Here is a 20,808-nt window from a genome sequence, read left to right on the forward strand (position 1 = left end):
AGCCAGATATATAAGAGTCATCTAGTTCATACTTAAAGATCCAGTTACTATCCTTAGGAAGTTCTATTAACAACGCCTAAAGGGGCGTACGGCCAGCTAGGTATTCATCGCTTAGCTTCCGACGAGTGTTATAGATGTCCCGGGGAATAAGGATGGTATCTAGATTAGCTTCACGTAGCTTAGTCACGATCTGCTTTGTTATATAGCCTTGACGAAGCCTATTCTCTATATTGTCCCTCTTATTATTAAGATCAAGAGCCCGTTAGATAGGGTGAGTCGACGCTGGTAAGGGTGGATGGTTATGCACCGGGTTCTCGATGGTAAGATACTAAAGGTCTGTTAACAAATTCAACCTTAATGTCATCTTAAAAGGGCATCCAAGCCGAAGTGTACTACGCTGGCGTTTCTGGGGTCTAGGCTCATCCGTATTGGTCTCGGGTTCCCGCCCACGGTCGTAAATTAGCGGGACAGTCTTTTTCACACCCTTCTTAGTGAATTTCGAACGGATACTCGTAACCGTATAGCCATACGGCCGCGTAAAGGTATTTACCGCCTCTCTCCCTTCTTCATGGGTGCGGAATTGCTGGTCAAGGGGGGAATCGGAAATGTGAAGGTTTCGCTCGGTGTCTTAGTGCTTAGCAGATTGCTTGGCAGATTGCTTGGCAGCGTAGGTATGGTAGGATTGGTGCTTAGCAGCGCGGGTATAGTGGGATTGGTGCTTAGCAGCGCAGGCGGGGACTCGGGGACGATCTCACAGTCCGAAACAGGGTCCGCATCGGACGAATCAAGGTATGCCAGGCCTAAAGAGGCCATTTTGGTTGCTGGAATGACAAAAATAGGATGGAAATGATGAAAAAAAAAGGATTAAAACGGATGATTTAGTGTAAATACAGATGAAAAAATGAGTTGGGAGAAGGCAGGTTAATGTGTGTAAACCAGAATTGCATTATCAGATTATTTGCTACTCGAGTCCTACAACATACATGAGACTAAAGTGACTTGATTTTACTACATGTTTATATACAAATTGCAGGTATCTGGTATCGTCCAATAGTGTTAGGGGGAGTTTGACACGAAGGCGGTGTAAAATTTCGAAGGCGGTGAGGAGGTCGGTAGGCAGGTGTAGGTGTCGAGGTAAAAGCGGTACCCAATTAGGAAGGCGGTAGTGTAGATGCCTGCCTTTTCAGGCAGGGGGGCGGTCAATTTATCCATGGGGGGGTCAAGTTAACAATCCCCTAGATATATATAGTATATAAATATACTATATATAGTAATATACTATAGTATAGTATATCGGAGATAATCCGGATATATATCGGAGATAGTTTATCCTTCGGATAAAACTCGGAGAAAATTCGGAGTATCGAACTTTCCTAAATAGGAAATAGGTAGCACTCCGGGCTCATAACCTATCGGCAAATTTAGTAGATAGTATATTATAGTCCTAGTATAGACTATAATAGCTTAGGGGAAGGAAGGAAGGTCTCTATTTAGACTAGTTATCTATTTCTATACTTATACGATTTACTACTATCTTAGTAGTTATACTGTGATCCCACAACATGTATTAAAATATATGTTGTGGGGCGCCTATATATATATACCACTGCAACAAGTCAGTTCTCATGAACTGACTTTGTTATGACCTTTTGGTCTAATGGGTAAACGTGCGGAGCAGTGGCTGCCGGATCTCAATACTAGACTTAGGATCTCTCTATATAGTCTTTTAACTAAGTCTAAACTAGAATTCTAAATTATATTTATCTAAATTATACTTATAATCTATATCTAGATCCTTAGCTTCTAAAATCCTTTAGATAGTTAGAGCCGTTCCCTCCTTAGCCTCTCTTAGATCTAGAGATTAATCGTCTATAATTCGGTTTTAAATTAGGATTATTAATTCCTCTCTTATAATTACTCACTTAAAGTTAGGAATCCTAGAAAGCCCGTCTATAGGATTTATCTTTCTAAGCCTATACTTTATAATAAAGTTAAAAGGCGTAAGAAATATATACTAACGCGCCTATCGGCTATTAAGCTTTTACTATATTATAAATATACGTAGATTAGTATAATCTAATAGTATTTTAATAGGATACTTACTACTATCTAAATAGTGTCTCTAATATTAGAAGGAATAAACGATAGCGAATAGCTCTTAATCTAGTATTATATAGTTAAGTTCGGGCCCTAAGAACTTTTAGGACTAAAAAGCGATAGGATACTAACGCCCTTCTTTATTAGGTTAGGAAAGTACTCTTTTTTATTCCTTAGTTTAATATATCTATTTCTAATCTAATATATTTCTTTAGATTAAAATAGTATAATAGGGACGCTAACTAGAAAGCCCCTTTTAGGTTCTAAAACGCTACCGATTCGGTCTTATTTAGAATTATTTAACCTAGCTTTTTCCTATTTTTACTCCCTTTTATTATAGATATAAGCGGTAAGGAAATCTAAGAATATCCTTTAATAAATCGATAGTAGAAATTATAAAATCCTAGAAAAACCTAGACGTTATAATAGCTTTTTAGCTCTTACTATTCCTAGATTATATAGACGCGGCTTTAGTCTATCTTTACTCCTAAACTATCTATAATAAACCTTAGGAATTTAACCTCCTTTTAATAGAATATACACTTCGAAGGCTTTATATATAGCTCTACCTTCTATAGCCTTTCGAAAATCTAGCGAAGCGCTATCGAATAGGACTCGCGATCTTTAATAAAAATTAGGATATTATCTAGATATACTATATAAATAACGTTAACTAGCCCTACTAGCGCTATATAGATATAACTCTAGAAAGTAGCTAGTATATTAGATAGTCTAAATAGTATAACTATATATTCGAAATAGCTATATTAGATTTAGAAGGCTATCTTCTATTTATTACTTTCTTATAGTTAAATCCGGTAGTAAGCGTCTTTAATATTAACCTTACTAAAATATTTTACTCTAGAAAGTCGGTTAAGGATTTCCGATATAAGAGATAAAGGGTAGCGATTCTTAACTAAAATATAGTTAAGTCCCTAGTAATCTATATATAAGTATAGTCCTCTATCTTTCTTTAGGATAAATAGGATTAGCGCTCCCGCTAGACTTTTCGATAGTCTAATCCGTCCCTTTTTAATATTATCTATAAGATAAGCCTATAGTTCTTTAAGCTCTATTTATAAAAGGGGGTAAATCGGACTATAAGGTAGAGTTTTACCTTCTTTAAGTTTAATAGTATAGTTAGAAGCTTTTATTCTTAGTAGTATACCCGCTTTCTTATAGTTAAATATATCTTAGTACTCCTTTAATTCGGGCTAAATTCGATCTTAATCTTTCGCTAGTATATTAGTATCTTTATTAGATAGCTATATCTCTTCTAGTATTTTAATTAAAGCGTAAATAATAGCTATATTCTTAGATTACTTTATAAATTTATAAGGTTTCTAAAGTTTAAATCCTTTAACTCTAAACTACTATTTATCGATACTAGATTATAGGATAATATCGAATTTATTAATAAAGGTTCTTAATAAAAAGATAGGGCTTCCTTCTAGCCTTAAGTCTCTATCGATACTAATATAAGGTCGTTTTACTATCTTTTCGGTACTTTAAGAGTCTCTTATTATAAATAGTACCTAAAATATACTATAGGTATAGAGTCTATCTAAAGCGATACCTTTTAGCGTTAAGGATAAGAAAGGTATAGCTAATAATTTATTTTTAATAGTAAATTCCTTACTAACTATATTATATTCCGCACTAATATCTAGATCTATATATATTTTATAACTATCTCCTAAAGTAATCGGTATATAAAGGTATACTATAGTCCTAATTAGCGGGTATTAAACTAGAGTATCGGGAATTAATCTAGCTCCTCTACTTTTCCCTACTATCTAGTCTAATTTACTCTTAATACTTAGACTAAGGTTCCTCTTTATAGGCACTCGTTTATCTAGTAATTCTTATCTTAATAAATAAAATAGGTACCTTCTAATACCGAAGCGGTACCGTTTCCTTTCTTAGTAGTCTAAGAGTTTATATTAGAATTTATTAAGTTTTATAATCTTCTATCGGATTTATATCCTTTAGCTCTATCTCTAAATTAGCTTCTTCTATAAGGCTATCCTCTTCCGCGACCCTTTAATATTTCGGTATAAGAATAATTCGGTACCGAACTATAATAGTTTCCCTATTTACGCTTATTATATCGCTAGAGTAAGTAGTCTTTCTTTTTCTAATATATAAAGTAGATATAGTAAAAGGTAGATACTAGTTTAATATCTCGTCTTAGTTTATAGGAAGTAATCTATTACTATTTATAATTATAATATCTTAGAGGGGCTTCTATAACTTTATAAAAAGTGTCTAGGCCCTTTACTCTTTAGTCTATTTTAGTAGGTAATTCTCTAGCGATTTAAGGTAGTTTTCGAAATTCTAAGGGTCTTAGTAAGGCCTTATTATCGCTTCTTAGAATAGGATAAAGATATTAGTAATAATATTATATAAATTTCGAAATAATATTTTCGTCTATTCTTAGAAGGCCTTTTAGTTCGATATATCTTTAGGGTATTTTCGTTTATAAATCGCCTACTTACCTTTATATATAGTATAGAGGAAGTTAGTAGCTATAAGGACTTTTTAGATTCCTAAGATATACTTCTTTAGGGCTCCTTTAAAGAGTATATTAAGGTCGTTTAACTAGTCTTCTCTCTATTTAATACTAAAGTTCTCTTTAAACTTACTAATATCCCGCTTAATCTCTCCCTTCTAGCTTTACTCGCTCTCTATAAAAGAACCGCGATCGTTTTAGGGCCGTTTCGATAGTCCTATTAGTTCTTAGAGCTTTTTCTTATTTTCCGTAACTAGTTTTTAGGCTATAAGAATTCGTTATTATAAAGCCACTTTTACTTTATACTCTATAGCCTAAAGCTCGAGTCTTCGGATCGTTTCGTTAATAAGCTAGTAGTTTTCCTTAAGTGGTTTATCGCTTAGCTTAGGTAAGTTTCTTTAGGTTTAAGTCTCCCTTAGTTCCTCGCCTAGGGTAGACGTCGGTGATTCGCTACTAATCCGACTTAGATACTTAAGCGCTTTAGTATTATTCTATAAGCCGCTATAGGTAATTAGGGGAGCTATTATATCTTAGGTAGTTAAAGAAGAAGAGTTAGAATTATAAAGATATATAGTTATTAGGTATAAGGCCTATTAACCGGGTAAGATATAAATGGCGGGGAGAGGAATGAAAGTGTATTATCTCTATATATCAAGACTAACTCTTATTAGAAATCAGGGGGCCCGGGGGGCCCTAGGATTAAAGGAAAAATCCCAGTGCGCTAAGAAGCAGGGGTGATCATATGACGAACCCCGCACGTCTCGATTCCGATACATATTGCATGCACTCTGTCAGTTTCCTGTTTCATGACTGAAAGGACCTTTATCCTTTACATTCCCGGAAGTCTGGTGCTACGCTACAGCACGAATGGAGAAGAAGGATGCAAAAGATGGAAAGAAGTGATACTGGAAGTGATGAATTTGATACTGGTGCTCGATGTGATACTGGTGATGAATTTGATACTAGGAAATAGTGATTTGTTATGGGGGGGCGAGGAGAGTGTTTGTCGGTGGATGTCTAGCCTGAGGGGTGTTGGAGCCTGGGTCATGTGACCTGGCTGGCTGCCTGTTTGTTCAGGCTAGTCATGCCTGTTGTTTGTCTCCAGCTCTCTCTCTGTCTGTCTTCCTCTCTTCCTTCTTCCTCCCCTAGTCATCTGTCAGATAGCGAATACAGTCTTTCTCTGTCCCTGTTCTCGTTGCCGCCATCAGAAAAGAAGAAGAGAGAGGGGGAAGCTATCTCATGAGGAAGTCCTGGGAAGCGGGGGATCACGTGATAAGCACGTGACCACACCAACAGAAGGGAAATTACATGAGCCCATGGGCCGAGGCCAATACCATGAACCCGAGTTCATTGGCCCGGACGGTACACACATCATGGAAGGATACTCGACGGACGTCATTACAGATATGACTCTCCATTTCATTAAACGTCGAGACCAGTCCAAGCCGCGTCATGTGCCACCGTAAGACGCCGCATCGAAGCTGGGAATACCAGGAGAGACAGGGATCTGTATCAAGATCCAATCAAGCTGCCTGACACGTTTTCGGATGACTACGAAGATCGCGCGAGGGCTGCCGCAATCGCTAAAATGCGAGTTTCGGAAGACCTGTCTTACAAAGACCTTGGTCTAGCACAGCCTGATGGTGATCGGAGAAAAGTCGGGGTGAAGATGGCGGGTGGTATGCGGAAGGTTCCCTCGCCCCCCACGGACGATGAAGTTCGAATGATGACACTCACTGGCAACGAGGATGGCACCTCTTCCGCTTTGAGTCCAAAAAGGAACTGGCTGAGTTCGAGTTCCACCGTTACGTGCAACGGATCTCCGTACCGTTCAGAGCATTGACGACAATGTTGGCCGAATCTTCGAACTGCTCGATTCGGATCGGAGTTGGCAAATAACGATTGTCATCTATACATCGGATCAGAGATTCTTTCTTGGAGAACATGGATGGTTTGACAAGCGCTTCATTTACGAAGAGACTTTTCGAATGCCGTTGATGATTCGATACCCCAAAGAGATCAAGGCTGGCAGTGTTTGCAGTGACATTGTCTGAAACGTAGATTTCGCGCCCACATTCTTGGGTTTCGCCGGCGTCACCACGCCGACGTACATGCAGGGTCGAACGTTCCGGTTGATTTTGGGGGGCAATTGCCCCGCTGAATGAGATCAGCTGGCTTATCACAGGTACTGGATGCGTGATGATACAGAACACGAAGCGTACGCACACTACGAAGTGCGCAATCATCGGTACAAGTTGATCTACTGGTACAATGACGATTTGCTCGTCGGTGGAGCGCTGCCAGGAGGCGAGGATTGTCGTGAGTGGGAGTTGTTTGACTGTCAGAAGGACCGCTCGAGTTGTTCAATTGTTATGTGGATCCGAAGTATGGGGAAGTCGTGATCGAAATGACGAGATTATTGGAGAGGAAGATGATGGAGATCGGGGACGAAGCGGCCCATGAGAGATTTGCCGGTCAATAGATTACCACCTGTTGGCCTTTACTATACCTTGGAATCCCTTCGACGGAGATCTTTGTCTGCTAGGCCAGGTGTTCTCCAAAACCTTGCTCGCCTTCTTCTGCTTATCTCTTATTCTAGCGGCTTCCTTTAGGCCAATCCGTGTTCGAAATACTACCATGTCCAATTTTACTACTTCGCTCTCCTTCAATCTACAATCACCAACCTATAAAACTCTTAATTCAACATCAGCACGCGTCTCATGCTCTCTCTTCTCCAGCTTTGGATCCAACATAGTTGACGCCTTCCTGGGTTTTGCACGCCCAGGCATTAAAATGTTGAACGGTCCGTATATCTCACATGGAACCAGATACATCAGTTGATACGCGTCAAGGGTTCCTTCCAATCATTGCTATGCAGATTCAAGAACCGCCGAATATTACCGGTCGCCCAGGTGCTTCATGCAGCATTGCCACTGATGCTACGTTGTACAGAGTACGCTCGACATGCATCACCCTCCGCTATTTACGTCGGTGTGTCTGACTATCGATATTGTTCTGTGTTCTACACGGCTCATTTGCGTACGATATTCACACGGAAGAGCCCAATCCCGAATTTATGCACTGGACTCAGCTGAGCCGCTGATCAACATAGTCCAGTCAGCTAGCCACCGACTTATACACACCACTTGCACAACAAATATAAGGGAGCGGTGTGGGCTAAGAGTATTTCACCTACCAAGTTATGCATCTCCAACGCCCCACATTCCAAATCCACCGTGCCGTTACATTTCTACCATAGCATGCGTACGCAGAGTGAAGCTCCTGGAACAGCCGCAGGCGGAAAGCCACCCGTCACGGAACCATCTCAATCCTGCAGAAGGAACAGCCTTACATGGACATTTTTTTTCTAGAGAACGCTACACAGTGCAAGGTCTCAGAGGAGAGAGACTTGATGGCTTCTTGCTATCATCTCATCGATCCCTCTCTCAGCGCCCGGCGACACTGAGGTGTTAGTGCCGACTAACTCGCAATTGCCCTTGCATGAGCGCGACACGTAGATCTCTTTTTCATATTTTTTATGTTCTTATACATCACGGTATACCGTGGGTCGGAAAACGTTTGGCTTATGTGAATTGTGTCTATTATTTAACCATTCCCCAGTATTCGACAACACCCCCATTCTTTGTTGGTTCTTGCTGATTTCCTGTATACTTCCGTATATTGCGAATGGTACCCTTCATCTGGAGTTCAACAGTAACTACAGTACCTACTTGAGCTCATCATGTTGGGGTATGCGCTCAATGGCTCGCTTCCTGGGGATGTGGTAGTTGCGGTCGGTGTTATTCTCCTTGCTGGCTATGTGCTGCAGTTCGCTTTTGCAGTTGGGTCCAAATTGCCATTGATCAACCAAAACTCCATTTTGGATTTTGGAAGCATGAAGTCTCGTCGTTCCTATGTCACTGGTGCGGCGGATCTGATCAAGTCCGGGTTTGCTAAGGTATCTCCATTCATCACCCATCGGAATTGATACACAGGACTGACATCAGAATTGAAATAGTCTGCTAAGGGGTTCCGACTAGTCACAGACAATGGATGCCAGGTTGTACTCCCACCGAGATATCTCAATGAGATTCGAAATCATCCCGACATGAGCCGTGACAAGGCATCCGCCAAGGAGTTACATTCCCATCTTCCTGGTTTCGAGCCTTTTCGTGAAGGATCAAAAGATGAGCGAATCATGCACGATGTCGTGCTGACGAAACTGACACGCAAACTGGGTAATTGCTCACAAGAGAACATCTGAAAGACAAGGACTAACCGAATGTCTACAACAGGGCGTGTCACGGAGGATCTCTCAAAGGAGACTGCCGAGGTGGTTCGAAAATACTGGACTGATGAGAAGGGTGAGTTGAATCGGAAGTTTGTGTTGTCAAAATGAAACACTAACATCAAGACAGAATGGCACGCCTTATCTCTTCGATCTACCATCACTCCGATGCTGGCCCGAATGTCCTCTAGGGTATTCTTGGGTGAACTCCTGTGTCGAGACCCCAGCTGGCTCCATATCACCATCAACTATGCCGTCCATGTGATTCGTGCGACCGACGAATTGCGACAATGGCCAAAGATGCTGCGACCTTTCGTGAATCGGGTGCTCCCTTCGTGCCGAATGATTCGGTCGGATATGAAGCAGGCCCTTGGGCTGATCACACCAATCCTGAACAAGAGGAGGGCTGACAGAGAAGCTGCCGTCAAGGCAGGAACACCCCCAACGCAATACAATGATGCTATTGACTGGATGGAGGATGTTGCCAAAGGTCGCCCATACAACCCAGCCATCTCACAGCTTCTGCTTTCCATGGCTGCTATTCATACCTCGGCGGACATGCTGACACAGATTCTGTTCGACATCGCTGCCCAGCCGGATCTGGTCAAGGCTTTGCGAGAGGAGATAATAACCGTGACGCGCGAGAATGGTTGGAATAAGATCTCATTGTACAAGTTGGTGCTCATGGACAGTACAATCAAGGAAAGCCAACGACTGAAGCCCGTCGCAATCAGTAAGATTCACCGTACATTTCCCTTGCGTTCAGATATTGACTGAGTACAGCGCCAATGCGCCGTCTCACCACCGCCGATGTTGAGTTATCAGACGGAGTCTTCATCCCCAAAGACATGGTCTCCGCGAATAGCATGTGGGACGAGAAGAACTACGAAAACCCAGAAAAGTTCGATGGCTATCGTTTCCTCAAAATGCGTGATGTTCCCGGACAACAGACTGCTGCTCAACTGGTTGCGCCTTCTCCAATTCACTTAGGCTGGGGCTTCGGGCAGCATGCCTGCCCGGGAAGATTCTTTGCTGCCAACGAAATGAAAATTGCTCTGTGCCAAATCCTTCTCAAATATGACATCAAGCTTGATGAGACACGTCTACCACAAGTCAGGCGATTCGGAGTATCTATGACTGCTGATTCGACCGCAAATCTGCTCATTCGAAGACGACAAGAGGAAGTGTCCCCGGAAGAGTTAGGATGTCAAGTTTAATTTGAATTTCAACCGGCAATGCTGCTACACATTGCGGTACAGGAAGAAGCGAAGATAACAACTGTGATAAGTTTCCAAGAGAACTGTTATGTCACATGAGGGATGAGAGAAAGGTATAATGCATAGGTAGAAATCAGAAATCAAATTGCTTGTGTCTGGCAGTATCAACCCGACTCCATCCCTATCAAAAGACGTGATTGGACCCCAATATGGCTACGGAATACTGATGCAAGAATCCAACATGTTATCCATCCATCTTACGTAGCCTAGTGACGCAGTTGGCGTTGATCGGCGCTAGTGTCATTGTCATCTAACGCCCTTGCATTATTGCAGATACAACTGTAGATCTATCTCCCACCGTCCATCAAGGGCAGCATGGGACCGGATGTAATGGTCCCGTTTGTACTCCGTACTTTGTTGCTTCATGCAATAACTGCAAATCGCCAACTTCCCTACTCCTAAATTGTGTGAAAGCTTTCAAGGTATATCCCGGGTCCACACACATGTATGTATGTGGACATCGTGCATGGAAGAAAAGACGACTCTCCAAAATCCAAACTGCATTGGATCGGTCCAATTTCTCCTAAACTACCATTCAAGATCACCGTATTTCCCACTACATGTTAGTTCCGCACAAAAATTAATATCCTCGGCAGTGGCTGAGCCCGGGGAGCTCTGGCGAGCTGGCCAGAGTTCCATGTTCTGGCGCTTTTCCTCGTCTCGATGGTTCCTGAGAAGGCCCCTCACGGTGTTTTGGAAGAATAAAGGAGCGCTCTCAAGGTCTGGATGGAGTTGCCCATTGACAAATACTCCAGCATCTAGGTTCTTTTGAGCTGCATTGCAAAGATGTTTGTCTTCGTTTAAAACACGCTTGAAAAATGAATCAATGTACTCGAAGTCTTCATCAGATGCTTCCTTATTCCGATAGACCTCATATTCCATGGAGCAAGTCCCCACCGAAGTTGGAACGCATCGCATCAGATAGAAAAAGTGCGGTCTACAGTCAAAGGCGTTAGTTCGCACTGTTATGCTTCGGTATGAAGGGGAACCCACGAGACTGTCATGCAAGCATTGGGGAAATAATACGTGCTGGCATTTTTGATGTCATCTTTCACTTTGTCTTGCTTCGGACGGGAGAAATGCTGGATGTGTCCAGCTTTCGAGACGGTGTAGTAGTATGACAGGTCGGCCAGCTTTGCCACGTCCGGGTGAGCCACAGAGCAATGATAACATTCATTGTAGTTGTCTGCCAAGGTTTTCCAGTTGTAATTCCCATTCATGTGCCATGTGTGGTCGAACATATACCGGCCGAAATCAAATTCCCTGAATCTTTCTTGTGTGTCGACACCTTGGAAATCGTCTTCCCAAGGGATTGGTGTTCGGGAGGAGTCGAGATTAACCCAGACAAAACCTAGTGCGTCAACATGAATATGAACTGGGAATAGGCTCTGTTCCTCTTTCTTGAATCCTGGCACGTCGTCAAATTTGGGCGCTTTGGTCAATTTTCCATCGAGCCCATATGACCATCCGTGATACTTGCAAGAAACGACCGGGGAATTGCCCTGATCTTGGGAGACAAGGGGAAATGCACGATGCCGGCATATGTTGTGGAAGCCGCTCAAGTTCCCCTGGCGGTTTAGGCAAAGCACAAATGAAAATCCAGTCATCTCAAAGCGATAGAAGTCTCCTGGCTTTTCGAAACGCAATTTGTGAGTAATCAAAATCCATTTCTTCGAGAAGATAGCCCTCCTCTCTAACTCATATATCTCTGGCGAACGGTACCAAGAAGCCGGGAGAGCTTTGACGGGTTCTGCTGGGGCCTTTGGTGCTCCGTAGTCATCTGGTTTGTAACCAAACAGCGATGAGATTGTTGAAGTCATGGCAGGAGGTCCTTGCAGGATATTCCACGAGCGATGCGAGAGTTGGAGTTTCCATTCCGGCCCATCTTTGACAAGACGTTCTTTTATTTTAGCAATCCTGAATGTATGGTGTCCTATCACGCGCCCGCGACCATCGAGCTTAAATGCGATGACGGAGCCATGAGACGTGCTCCTCGAGCGAAGGGAACCAACGGCGAATACACCAGAAGTCCCGCAGTGTAACAAACCCCGCAGTTCACGATGCTGTTCCATTGCGGTCTTTTCGATTGGGGGGGGTTTAATGTCAAGTCATTGCTCATCCAGAATGTACAGATGACTCCATGTGAGTGGAGGGTCTGGTGCTAAACCACCCTCTTAGGTGACCTAACTTTGATGTTTTGACCTGTCATTTTCCAAGGTCCTGATTGACTTTCGCCACCTCGGAAGTATCTCGCAAACTCTCATGGTAATGGACGTTTGGCAATGGCCTTGGGCTCCAATTTCCGAGCCATTCCGATGTCAGGTGACCTCCAGGGATTCTCGACTCGAATCGTAACGGACCATCTGTTTATCCGGTCCCGGACAGTTGAACCTCCCAGAGGGGTAATCACTTCTCCCTTACACGAGTGCTTTCCAGGTTATAACTCTGGTGAATGCTTCGTTTCTCGCATTAAACTCGGGCGGATCATCCCCGTTATGTGCAAGATAGTCAAAGATATGCCAATAGTCTAAAGCAATGTTGGTACCCGGGTAAAATGAGCTATCTGTATGGAGATGGAGATATATATCTGTCCCATAACAAAAATTCTACAAAGATACTCTCGCGTACCACTCCAAACAGGACCAATGTCCACAGAAAAAGATGTGAAGCAAAATCCTAGAATACAAGCATCACGAGGTGAGGTATCTCAGCTGTCTACATGTACTCCAAGGGCCAGCCTCGGGATGCCGGGAATTGCCCAGGTGGTGATGAGTCAGTTTCTCCGACTTCCAACCTTGGAAGGTTTCCCTTGACCTGCTCATTGCCCGTGATTGTTTCACAAACAGAGATTTACGTTCTGGCTTCATGCATCGATGTCCAAAAATAATCAAGAGACGTGATTGAAACATGAGTTTCAACAGAAAGCGAGCAGCCCTGGCCTGTACCTTTTGTCGCAGTCGGTAAGTGACCTTTCCCCACTCCGATGTCTCATGCCAGTCCTAAGGGAAACTCAGGAAACGGAAATGTGATGCCCAGAAGCCATCATGTGCCCACTGCAGAGAGCTAGAGGTGGAATGTCACTATGATGATTTACCCTCCCAGAGGTCTGTGTTGGTTCACTATCCAGGGCGAATGTCCTCTCACAGGGGTAGATAGGATCGACACATCCGGTGGCACTCGAGAAATCCTCAGCCGCTTGCATGACATCGAGACAATTCTCAAGGCTCAGTCGGATCAGATCTCAAACGTTGCCAAGTCCCATATCGGTGCTTTTGCCGTCCCCGAGGCCTCGCCATCCGGACTCACAACTGCTCCCCCAAGAGAGCTTCCGAATGCTACCATGCCCTCGCCCTGGTTATTCTCCGGATTAAACATGCAACCAGATTTGCCAGAGCTACCCCCGTTGACGATTCCGGTCAAACACAAAACATCGTCTAGTTACCTCCTGAGCTTACCCCCAGTCAAATCCCTCATCGGGGAGTATCCGACCGATTTGTTTTTCCTGTTAGAGTCACGAGCTCACCTTCCCCCAGAGCTGTCATTTGAGAAATGGCCAGTGCCAAAGCCATCGGTCGAAATCGAAAGTGATGTTGCCACTAACCTGGTATCTATCTTCTTCGCGTCAGCTCATCATGACCATCCAATCTTGGACCCAGGCAAGTTCGAAGATATCTTCCGCCGGTTTCTGGAGAATGGGCCCGACTCGAGTACTGCATCGGCTTTATGCATGGTTGTCCTAGCACTTGGTGCCGTGGCTGCTTCGCCACTAGATGCTCATACATTCCTCCATTCACCTCCGGGCATGCAATACATGCAGCACGCCATGCCAACCCTCCTCAGCCAGTCGGCATGGTCACTCTCATGTAGCCTCATGCTACCACAGGCGCTTGTTCTTGCTAGTGTGTATTTCGCATATATCGTCCGCCCCCTGCAAAGCTGGCGGCTCGTCTACTCTGCCACGACAATAATCCAGCTCAAACTTTCGGGGTAAGGCCTCTGACAGCTCCAAGGAGAGCGCAGTTCTGACAATAGCGCAGGATTGACACTCAGCAGAAGGAATCTTGGTGGCGAGAGAGCCTGATCCGCCTGTTTTGGTCCTGCTTTTTGATTGAGTGCGATCGCCTCGCCGAGCTGGAACTCCCCCGAAGTGGTCTGCAACAACTGACCGACGAAATCAGTCTTCCGGAGTGCACTAACCTTGGGACGATGCAATCAACCTGCTATCTCGCAGAGATATCTATTCGAAGATTACTGAATCGCGTCCATAATTCCCTCTACCCGAACAAAAAGCATGGTTTGGCGCTATCATCCACCACATTCGCAACACCAGAGGAGTTTGCCATGGATGACATATCGGCCCTAAGTGCAGTTTGCGACGAGTTACGCTCACAACTCGAGTTATGGCATTCTTCCATACCAGACATCTTTCGTCCAGAGCTCAACTTCGAAGCTTCCATGCAGGAATCGAATGATCGCCAGGCAATACTACGGATTCGGTATTTTGCAACGCGTCATATAATATACAGGCCATTTGTTCTTTTTATTGTGACCCATGATGTCACCTCCATATCCCATGATATTATTGAGAAAGCTGGTATTTGCCTCGAGAGCTGCCGATGCTACATCCACAGCACGGCGAGGATCCTCAAAACCCCGAGTCAATACACGTGGACATTCTCGTTATCGTACGTGAGATGGACCGAAGCATTGCCGACGAGTGCTGACAAGGCAAATCTTACAGATCACTCGGTGCCATTGTGATTCTAACGCTTGCTTCACTGAATCCCGCTTTGCAACATCTAGTGACCGATATTGACGCATTGCAGAGCCTGGCTTTGAACAATATTCGACCCTGGGCTTTCTCTAGTCTTGAGGCTGTTATAACGATACTTGAAGACGTCCAGAAAAAGCAAAGGCTTTTCACGCGTATGAATTGCTGACAAGTCATAAGCTTGTGCAATGAGCCCGTAAGGGCTAACTTCCCAGGATCGACACGATCGATGCGCTGGACATGTCTATTTACAACTCTCCCCCAGTGGGCTGAGCAATGATTTCAAGTCCAATATCACTCTTCCAGAAGCTTCCTGATGGATACGTATACTTCTCCAATGCCGTGTGAGTATAGCCAGTTGAATATCCTGGATCGAGTGGTGTGACATAGTGCGCATTCTCAATCTTGGAAGGATGGCGTAGGTTTTCCCGGTGACTGTCCGCATTCTCGAGCATTGATTTGCGTCCGCTGATAGCGATGTAATCGATTGTGCTCAAGTGAGATGTCAACTCGGTGAGGCCCATTGCACCATTATGAGGCACACATGGTACATTGAATTTCAGCGCCATGAGCATGACGGCCTGGCTAGCTAGTCAGAACGAATGGTCAAGAAAGGAAATGATAGACTACACTCACAAGACATTCATTGACGCTGCCAAGTCGTACGGCATCGATTTGACACACATCGGTCGCTTCTGCTTGCAACAGCTGTTTGAAAGTGACGCGATTCTGTGCTGCCTCGCCTGTTGCGACGCCGACACCGTACGGTTTCAGAGCCCTGCGAATAGTTGCATGTCCCAAAACATCGTCCGGGTTGGTTGGCTCTTCAATAAACACCGGCTTGAACTCCACCAGCCGTTTCATGTATTCGATTGCCTGGGGAACACTCCAGACTTGATTGGCATCGATCATGATCTGGTGTCCTTGATCATACCCCAGAACCTCTCTCACTGCGGCCAGACGTTCCCGATCAGCTTCAACATTGGTTCCAACCTTGAACTTGAACGTGGTATACCCTGCCGCGATCGTCTCTTGGAGTACCTCTCGCATACGGTCTCCAGAGAAGGCCAGCCATCCGGGAGAAGTGGTGTATGCGGGAACCGCTCGATTTTCGAGCGCCTCTTGTAGGCGGGTCTCTTTGTCCTTTTGTGTTTTCTTGAGAATTTCAACGCTCTCCTCGGGTGTGATAACGTCCGTGATGTACCGAAAGTCGATACATCTCACGACTTCCTCCGGGTCCATGTCACACACAATCTTCCAGACCGGTTTGCCCAGGATTTTGCCCCAGAGATCCCAAACAGCATTCAATACTCCCGCGACAGCCAAATGAGTGACACTCTTTTCAGGGCCGATCCAGCGGTACTGCGAGTCAGATACCATGTACCTCCAGGTCTTGCCCATGTCACGAGTCAGTTCATGCATGGATTTGCCCACGACACGTCGGGCAAATATGTCGAGAGCCATGCAGATCAGTTCGCTGCCTCGACCGTTGCTAAATGCCTATGGTGAAATCGTATCAGCACGGAAATTCCACCAAGAAGTGGATCTCAGACTTACAATGCCCTCTCCGATTAGAGTTCCTTGGTTTGTTTTCAGCCGGATGTAAGGATGTGAGCCGTTGGTGCCTACATGCATAGCATCCGAGCCTACACCGTCTAGGCTCGTGGGGAATCGCAGGTCAATGACTTCGAAAGAAGTGACTGTGATATCTTGCACGTGGACTGGGGCAGCACTCATTATGGAATATATCTGAAAACAGTATCAAAGGAACGAAAACACGGATGGAAAAGAAATGGGGACATGGCTCCCACTATTTCTATTCCCCAGCCATGCAAGACCACAAAGAAGATAACAGCACATCATTGCAGTCACCATCTCGACAAGGCGCGTCTCTTCGCAATGAAAGCCGACTGCGGGGATTTCCCGGTGGAGCTGCCGCCTCCCCCCGTGGATGATCATTGGCCAGTGAGACTGACAACATATAGCCCTGGAGGTTCCAATTATTTATCCCTACCCTCTTGGCTTCTTCCAGTCGGTTCTTCATTTGGTTTCAACAGAAAAAATGGTCAAATTTATACTTGTCACGGGTGCGACCGGCTTCATCGGCGCCCATATCGTCGACGTGTTGCTCGCTCGTGGAATACGAGTGCGCGGCGCGACGCGGTCACTGGAGAAAGGCGATTCTATGATCAAGGCTCGTCCACAGCACTCAGGGAGACTGGAGTTTGTTCAAATCGATGACTTTGAAAGGCCCGGTGGCTTAGTGGAAGCCGTTCAAGGAGTGGATGGAGTGATCCATACGGCCAGTGTAAGCTATAGTGTCTTTGATTCTCGCTTGCTTCCAGTGACTAAAGACTCGTTCGCACAGCCCTTCACATACAACACAAGGAACAATGAGCGCGAGCTTGTCCGTCCCGCAATAAATGGTGTTCGAGCAGTTCTGGAAGCGGCCAGCACTAATCCGAAAATACGGCGCATCGTCATTACTTCTTCCTTCGCTTCCGTCCTTGATGCGAATCGCAAGGGCCCTCTATATTTCACTTACACTGGTGATGATTGGAACCCTCTGACCTATGAGGAGTCCGTGGACCCGGCCACGAATGCCATCATTGCGTACCGCGGGTCGAAGAAATTCGCTGAACTGGAGGCTTGGAAATATGTGCAGGAACACAGCCCGAAATTCGATATTGTCGCCCTGTGCCCTCCTATGACATTTGGACCGGTTGTGCATCCCGTTTCTCATGTGGACAAACTCAATGAGTCGAATTTGATGTTGTGGAAGATCGCTAATGGAGAAAACCCTCTACCTGTTGCACGAGTGCCGTTCTGGATTGATGTTCGCGACCTTGCCATCGCACATGTCGAGTCACTACTCCGGAACGAGGTGGGTGGGAAACGATACGTTCCGTCGTCCCCAGAGCGATTTTCCTATGGCCTGGCTGCAAAGATCATAGCGGAAGAGTTCCCTGATCTAAAGACCAAAGTCACACAAGAGGACCAAGTTATTGACGAGAGCTGTGGGTTGGATGGTCAAACTGCTGCAATGGAACTGGGATATACGTATCATTTATTTCATGATACTGTGAGGGATCTGGTATCTCAGACAATCTCGCTGAGCGAAAGATCACCCAGCTGCCGATGAAGTCGGATGTTACTTAGCGAAATAAATCAGATTCTTCAAGTGTTGGTGTCTTGAGTAGTATGTCTTGTATTCTTTATGCCTGGTGCAGAATAAACAACCGGTTCGAGGATATACTGTTGATATTCATCAGTTTCGACTTCTAGCATAGAGAATAAGGTTGTTCGTTCAGAAATGGACTTTGTTAACAGCAGTTCAACCTTTTGCCAAGATGGAGGTGGTGATCCTCCCATGCCGCTTCCCCCGTCTTACCCCATGGGGAATGCCGTTTTCCCTACTCCGTACTCCACATTTGGGACATCGTCAGGTCTCCTTTCTCCTCTTTGATTACCTCGGGTTGAATTCTACTTTTATGTGGCAACCCGTGACAGGTTCCCCCCTCCACCCAAGTCTTGGATAGCATGGCAAAGGATCCCTAGAGGAGCAAGGGGTATTTAATGAACGAAATCCACAACCCTCAGACGTGGCCCTACATGATTCCAATTCAAGCATATAAATCGATATAATGGGTCGCTTGAATCTCTCAAATCGGCTCAGTGGGAGATGGCTGATCAGTGTCATCACTGTCGCAAATGCTTGGTGAGTCTTTCAAATCTTACACAGGGAACGACGCTAATTAAAGCACGACTCAGCTCGATGGCATGGTTCGGCTATGATCAAGGTGTCTTCTCAGGAGTCTTAATCTCAGCCGACTTCAAGAAACACTTCCCCCAGACGAAAGAGTCAAACATCTCCGGCATTACGTCGAGTTGTTTCTCTGTGAGCTCATCTCCCCACTATACTGCGACTAGATGTCATTTTAATGTCGAGATCTAGCTCGGAGCCTTTTTCGGCGCTATCTTTGCATTCACCCTCGGCGACAGACTTGGCCGAAAGAAGACAATTACTCTCGGCTTGGTGTGCAACACCATTGGTGCAGTTCTCCAGATTGTCTCATGGCATTTGCCGCAGTTGATCGTTGGCCGTATTATCAATGGCTTTGGTATGGGGCTGACTTCATCAACGTGCCCGGTTTATCAAGCCGAGTGCTCCAAACCACGAGTTCGTGGAAAGCTCGTGGTAGTCGGTTCTCTCTCCAACACGGCAGCCTTTTGTCTATCCAACTGGATGAACTATGGTCTATTTTTTCAAGGCGAGGCCCTACAGTGGAGGTTCCCTTTAGGATTTCAACTCATATTCCCATGCATCGTGGTTGGTGCACTGATATTTGTTCCCGAGTCCCCGAGATGGCTTCTTCTCCAAGATCGACACGAGGAGGCGCTCGCGGTGATCGCAAGACTGGAGGGTAGAAGGAAGGATGTTCACGATCCAGATGTGACTGCTCAATTCTTATCTATCCGGTCAGCCCTCGAGGTTGAGCGTCAAAGTCAGGTACCGATGGCGGATGTCTTGATGTGCCGCGACAAGACACAAAACCTCCGGCGGTTGCTCTTGTCCTGTGGTACTCAGTTCATGCAGCAATTCAGCGGCGTGAATGCGCTTGGGTATTATCTTCCGACTCTCTTGCAGGAAAGTGTTGGACTCGCAGAAGAGGAGAGTCGCTTGCTCACTGCTGTCAATGGCACAACGTATCTATTCTCCGCATTTTGTTGTCTGGCAATTATTGATCGCTTTGGACGTCGCAAGTAAGTGAGACTCAAGAGACTTTTCAATCCCTTTTCCGAGCAAACATGTACTGACATTATCTTGGAGGCTAATGCTCTATGGCTCGGTAACTATGGGGGCATGTTATCTTATTGCTGCAATGTGCCTTAAAACTGGCGAGGGCGATCCTTCACGAAAACAACAGGTAGGTGATTCCTGGGGTTCATTTGTTCGATGACTAATTGAAGTAGATGGGACGAGTGACAACTGCCATGTTCTTTTTGTATTACTTCTTCTATGGAACAAGTTTTGCCAAAGTCCCGTGGGTTTACAACTCCGAGGTGAACTCTCTGGGCTGGCGCACTCGAGGTGCTGCCGCAGCCACAGCAACAAATTGGATGGGCGGATTTATCGTGACGCAGTTCACTAGTGTTGGTGTCAATACCTTACACTGGAGGTTCTATCTGAGTGAGTCTACATGGGATCTTTTTTTCAATGCTGGAATCTGACTTTGCATGCCTAGTCTTCGCTGTTATTGCCTGGTCCTTTTTTCCTATAATCTTCTGCCTCTATCCGGAAACTTCACGACGTACCTTGGAGGACATGGACGAGATTTTCATCCGACATCCCTCGCCGATTGTGTGTGGCAAGCAAGAGCTGACCCAACGTAAGCGGCCACAGACATTTGTCGACGCAGAAAGGGATCGTATTATGGAGAACAAAGAATTTGGAAAAGAAACGGCCAAAGGGGGAACGACAGCGCACTACGAGCACGTATAATGAAAATAGATGAAATGGAGCTACATCAACTCATCTGACTTACCGCATACGAGACCGAGTTGCATTGTCAAGGTAGGCTCCAGGGCTCTTTTGTAAAGTGTGCAGCTCATCTATCATTCCCAGTTTACGAACGGATTCCATCTTTTAGTTCATACACCGTCTTTGAACCTGACCGACCCTCAGCCTTTGAAAACCCTAATTCCAGTCTAATAGACTACGCACACCCCCATAGTCATAGTATAGGGCCACGAAGGTCGGCATAGCTCTAATTCTAGTTTCCTTGGAAGTTTCTGTTCCTCGTCAAGATTCGCCTTGTAGAATTCCAAAGAGCTCGGAGTTCCTTTTCGAATTTCCAAAAAT

General features: G+C 45.2%; 8 protein-coding genes across 8 annotated transcripts; 5 read left to right on the plus strand and 3 right to left on the minus strand.

Moving 5' to 3' along the window:
• Window positions 1–546: 546 nt before the first annotated feature.
• N7489_003659 (uncharacterized protein) lies at window positions 547–813 on the minus strand (the record flags this gene model as incomplete). Its single annotated transcript, XM_056709411.1, has 1 exon — window positions 547–813. The coding sequence occupies one exon, from the start codon at window positions 811–813 to the stop codon at window positions 547–549; it is 267 nt and encodes an 88-aa protein (XP_056567832.1).
• A 5,169-nt stretch (window positions 814–5,982) lies between these two features.
• N7489_003660 (uncharacterized protein) lies at window positions 5,983–6,452 on the plus strand (the record flags this gene model as incomplete). The annotated part of the gene is made up of 2 exons (XM_056709412.1): window positions 5,983–6,071; window positions 6,113–6,452. 2 exons carry the CDS (start codon window positions 5,983–5,985, stop codon window positions 6,450–6,452), a joined length of 429 nt encoding a protein of 142 aa, XP_056567833.1.
• A 1,899-nt stretch (window positions 6,453–8,351) lies between these two features.
• Window positions 8,352–10,114, plus strand: N7489_003661 (cytochrome P450; the record flags this gene model as incomplete). The annotated part of the gene is made up of 5 exons (XM_056709413.1): window positions 8,352–8,567; window positions 8,628–8,847; window positions 8,905–8,973; window positions 9,028–9,630; window positions 9,681–10,114. 5 exons carry the CDS (start codon window positions 8,352–8,354, stop codon window positions 10,112–10,114), a joined length of 1,542 nt encoding a protein of 513 aa, XP_056567834.1.
• A 588-nt stretch (window positions 10,115–10,702) lies between these two features.
• On the minus strand, window positions 10,703–12,246 carry N7489_003662 (aromatic ring-hydroxylating oxygenase subunit alpha; the record flags this gene model as incomplete). The annotated part of the gene is made up of 2 exons (XM_056709414.1): window positions 10,703–11,111; window positions 11,168–12,246. 2 exons carry the CDS (start codon window positions 12,244–12,246, stop codon window positions 10,703–10,705), a joined length of 1,488 nt encoding a protein of 495 aa, XP_056567835.1.
• Window positions 12,247–13,256: 1,010 nt separating this feature from the next.
• Window positions 13,257–15,114, plus strand: N7489_003663 (fungal specific transcription factor domain-containing protein; the record flags this gene model as incomplete). The annotated part of the gene is made up of 3 exons (XM_056709415.1): window positions 13,257–14,161; window positions 14,212–14,859; window positions 14,916–15,114. 3 exons carry the CDS (start codon window positions 13,257–13,259, stop codon window positions 15,112–15,114), a joined length of 1,752 nt encoding a protein of 583 aa, XP_056567836.1.
• Window positions 15,115–15,193: 79 nt separating this feature from the next.
• On the minus strand, window positions 15,194–16,682 carry N7489_003664 (uncharacterized protein; the record flags this gene model as incomplete). The annotated part of the gene is made up of 3 exons (XM_056709416.1): window positions 15,194–15,526; window positions 15,582–16,445; window positions 16,503–16,682. The coding sequence occupies 3 exons, from the start codon at window positions 16,680–16,682 to the stop codon at window positions 15,194–15,196; spliced, it is 1,377 nt and encodes a 458-aa protein (XP_056567837.1).
• A 325-nt stretch (window positions 16,683–17,007) lies between these two features.
• N7489_003665 (uncharacterized protein) lies at window positions 17,008–18,087 on the plus strand (the record flags this gene model as incomplete). The annotated part of the gene is made up of 1 exon (XM_056709417.1): window positions 17,008–18,087. The coding sequence occupies one exon, from the start codon at window positions 17,008–17,010 to the stop codon at window positions 18,085–18,087; it is 1,080 nt and encodes a 359-aa protein (XP_056567838.1).
• A 502-nt stretch (window positions 18,088–18,589) lies between these two features.
• N7489_003666 (sugar porter family MFS transporter) lies at window positions 18,590–20,448 on the plus strand (the record flags this gene model as incomplete). Its single annotated transcript, XM_056709418.1, has 6 exons — window positions 18,590–18,663; window positions 18,717–18,843; window positions 18,901–19,709; window positions 19,777–19,873; window positions 19,920–20,136; window positions 20,192–20,448. The coding sequence occupies 6 exons, from the start codon at window positions 18,590–18,592 to the stop codon at window positions 20,446–20,448; spliced, it is 1,581 nt and encodes a 526-aa protein (XP_056567839.1).
• Window positions 20,449–20,808: the final 360 nt, after the last annotated feature.

Source organism: Penicillium chrysogenum (genome assembly GCF_028827035.1).
Source record: "Penicillium chrysogenum strain IBT 35668 chromosome Unknown utg000002l_segment0_segment0, whole genome shotgun sequence".
NCBI lineage: Eukaryota > Fungi > Ascomycota > Eurotiomycetes > Eurotiales > Aspergillaceae > Penicillium > Penicillium chrysogenum.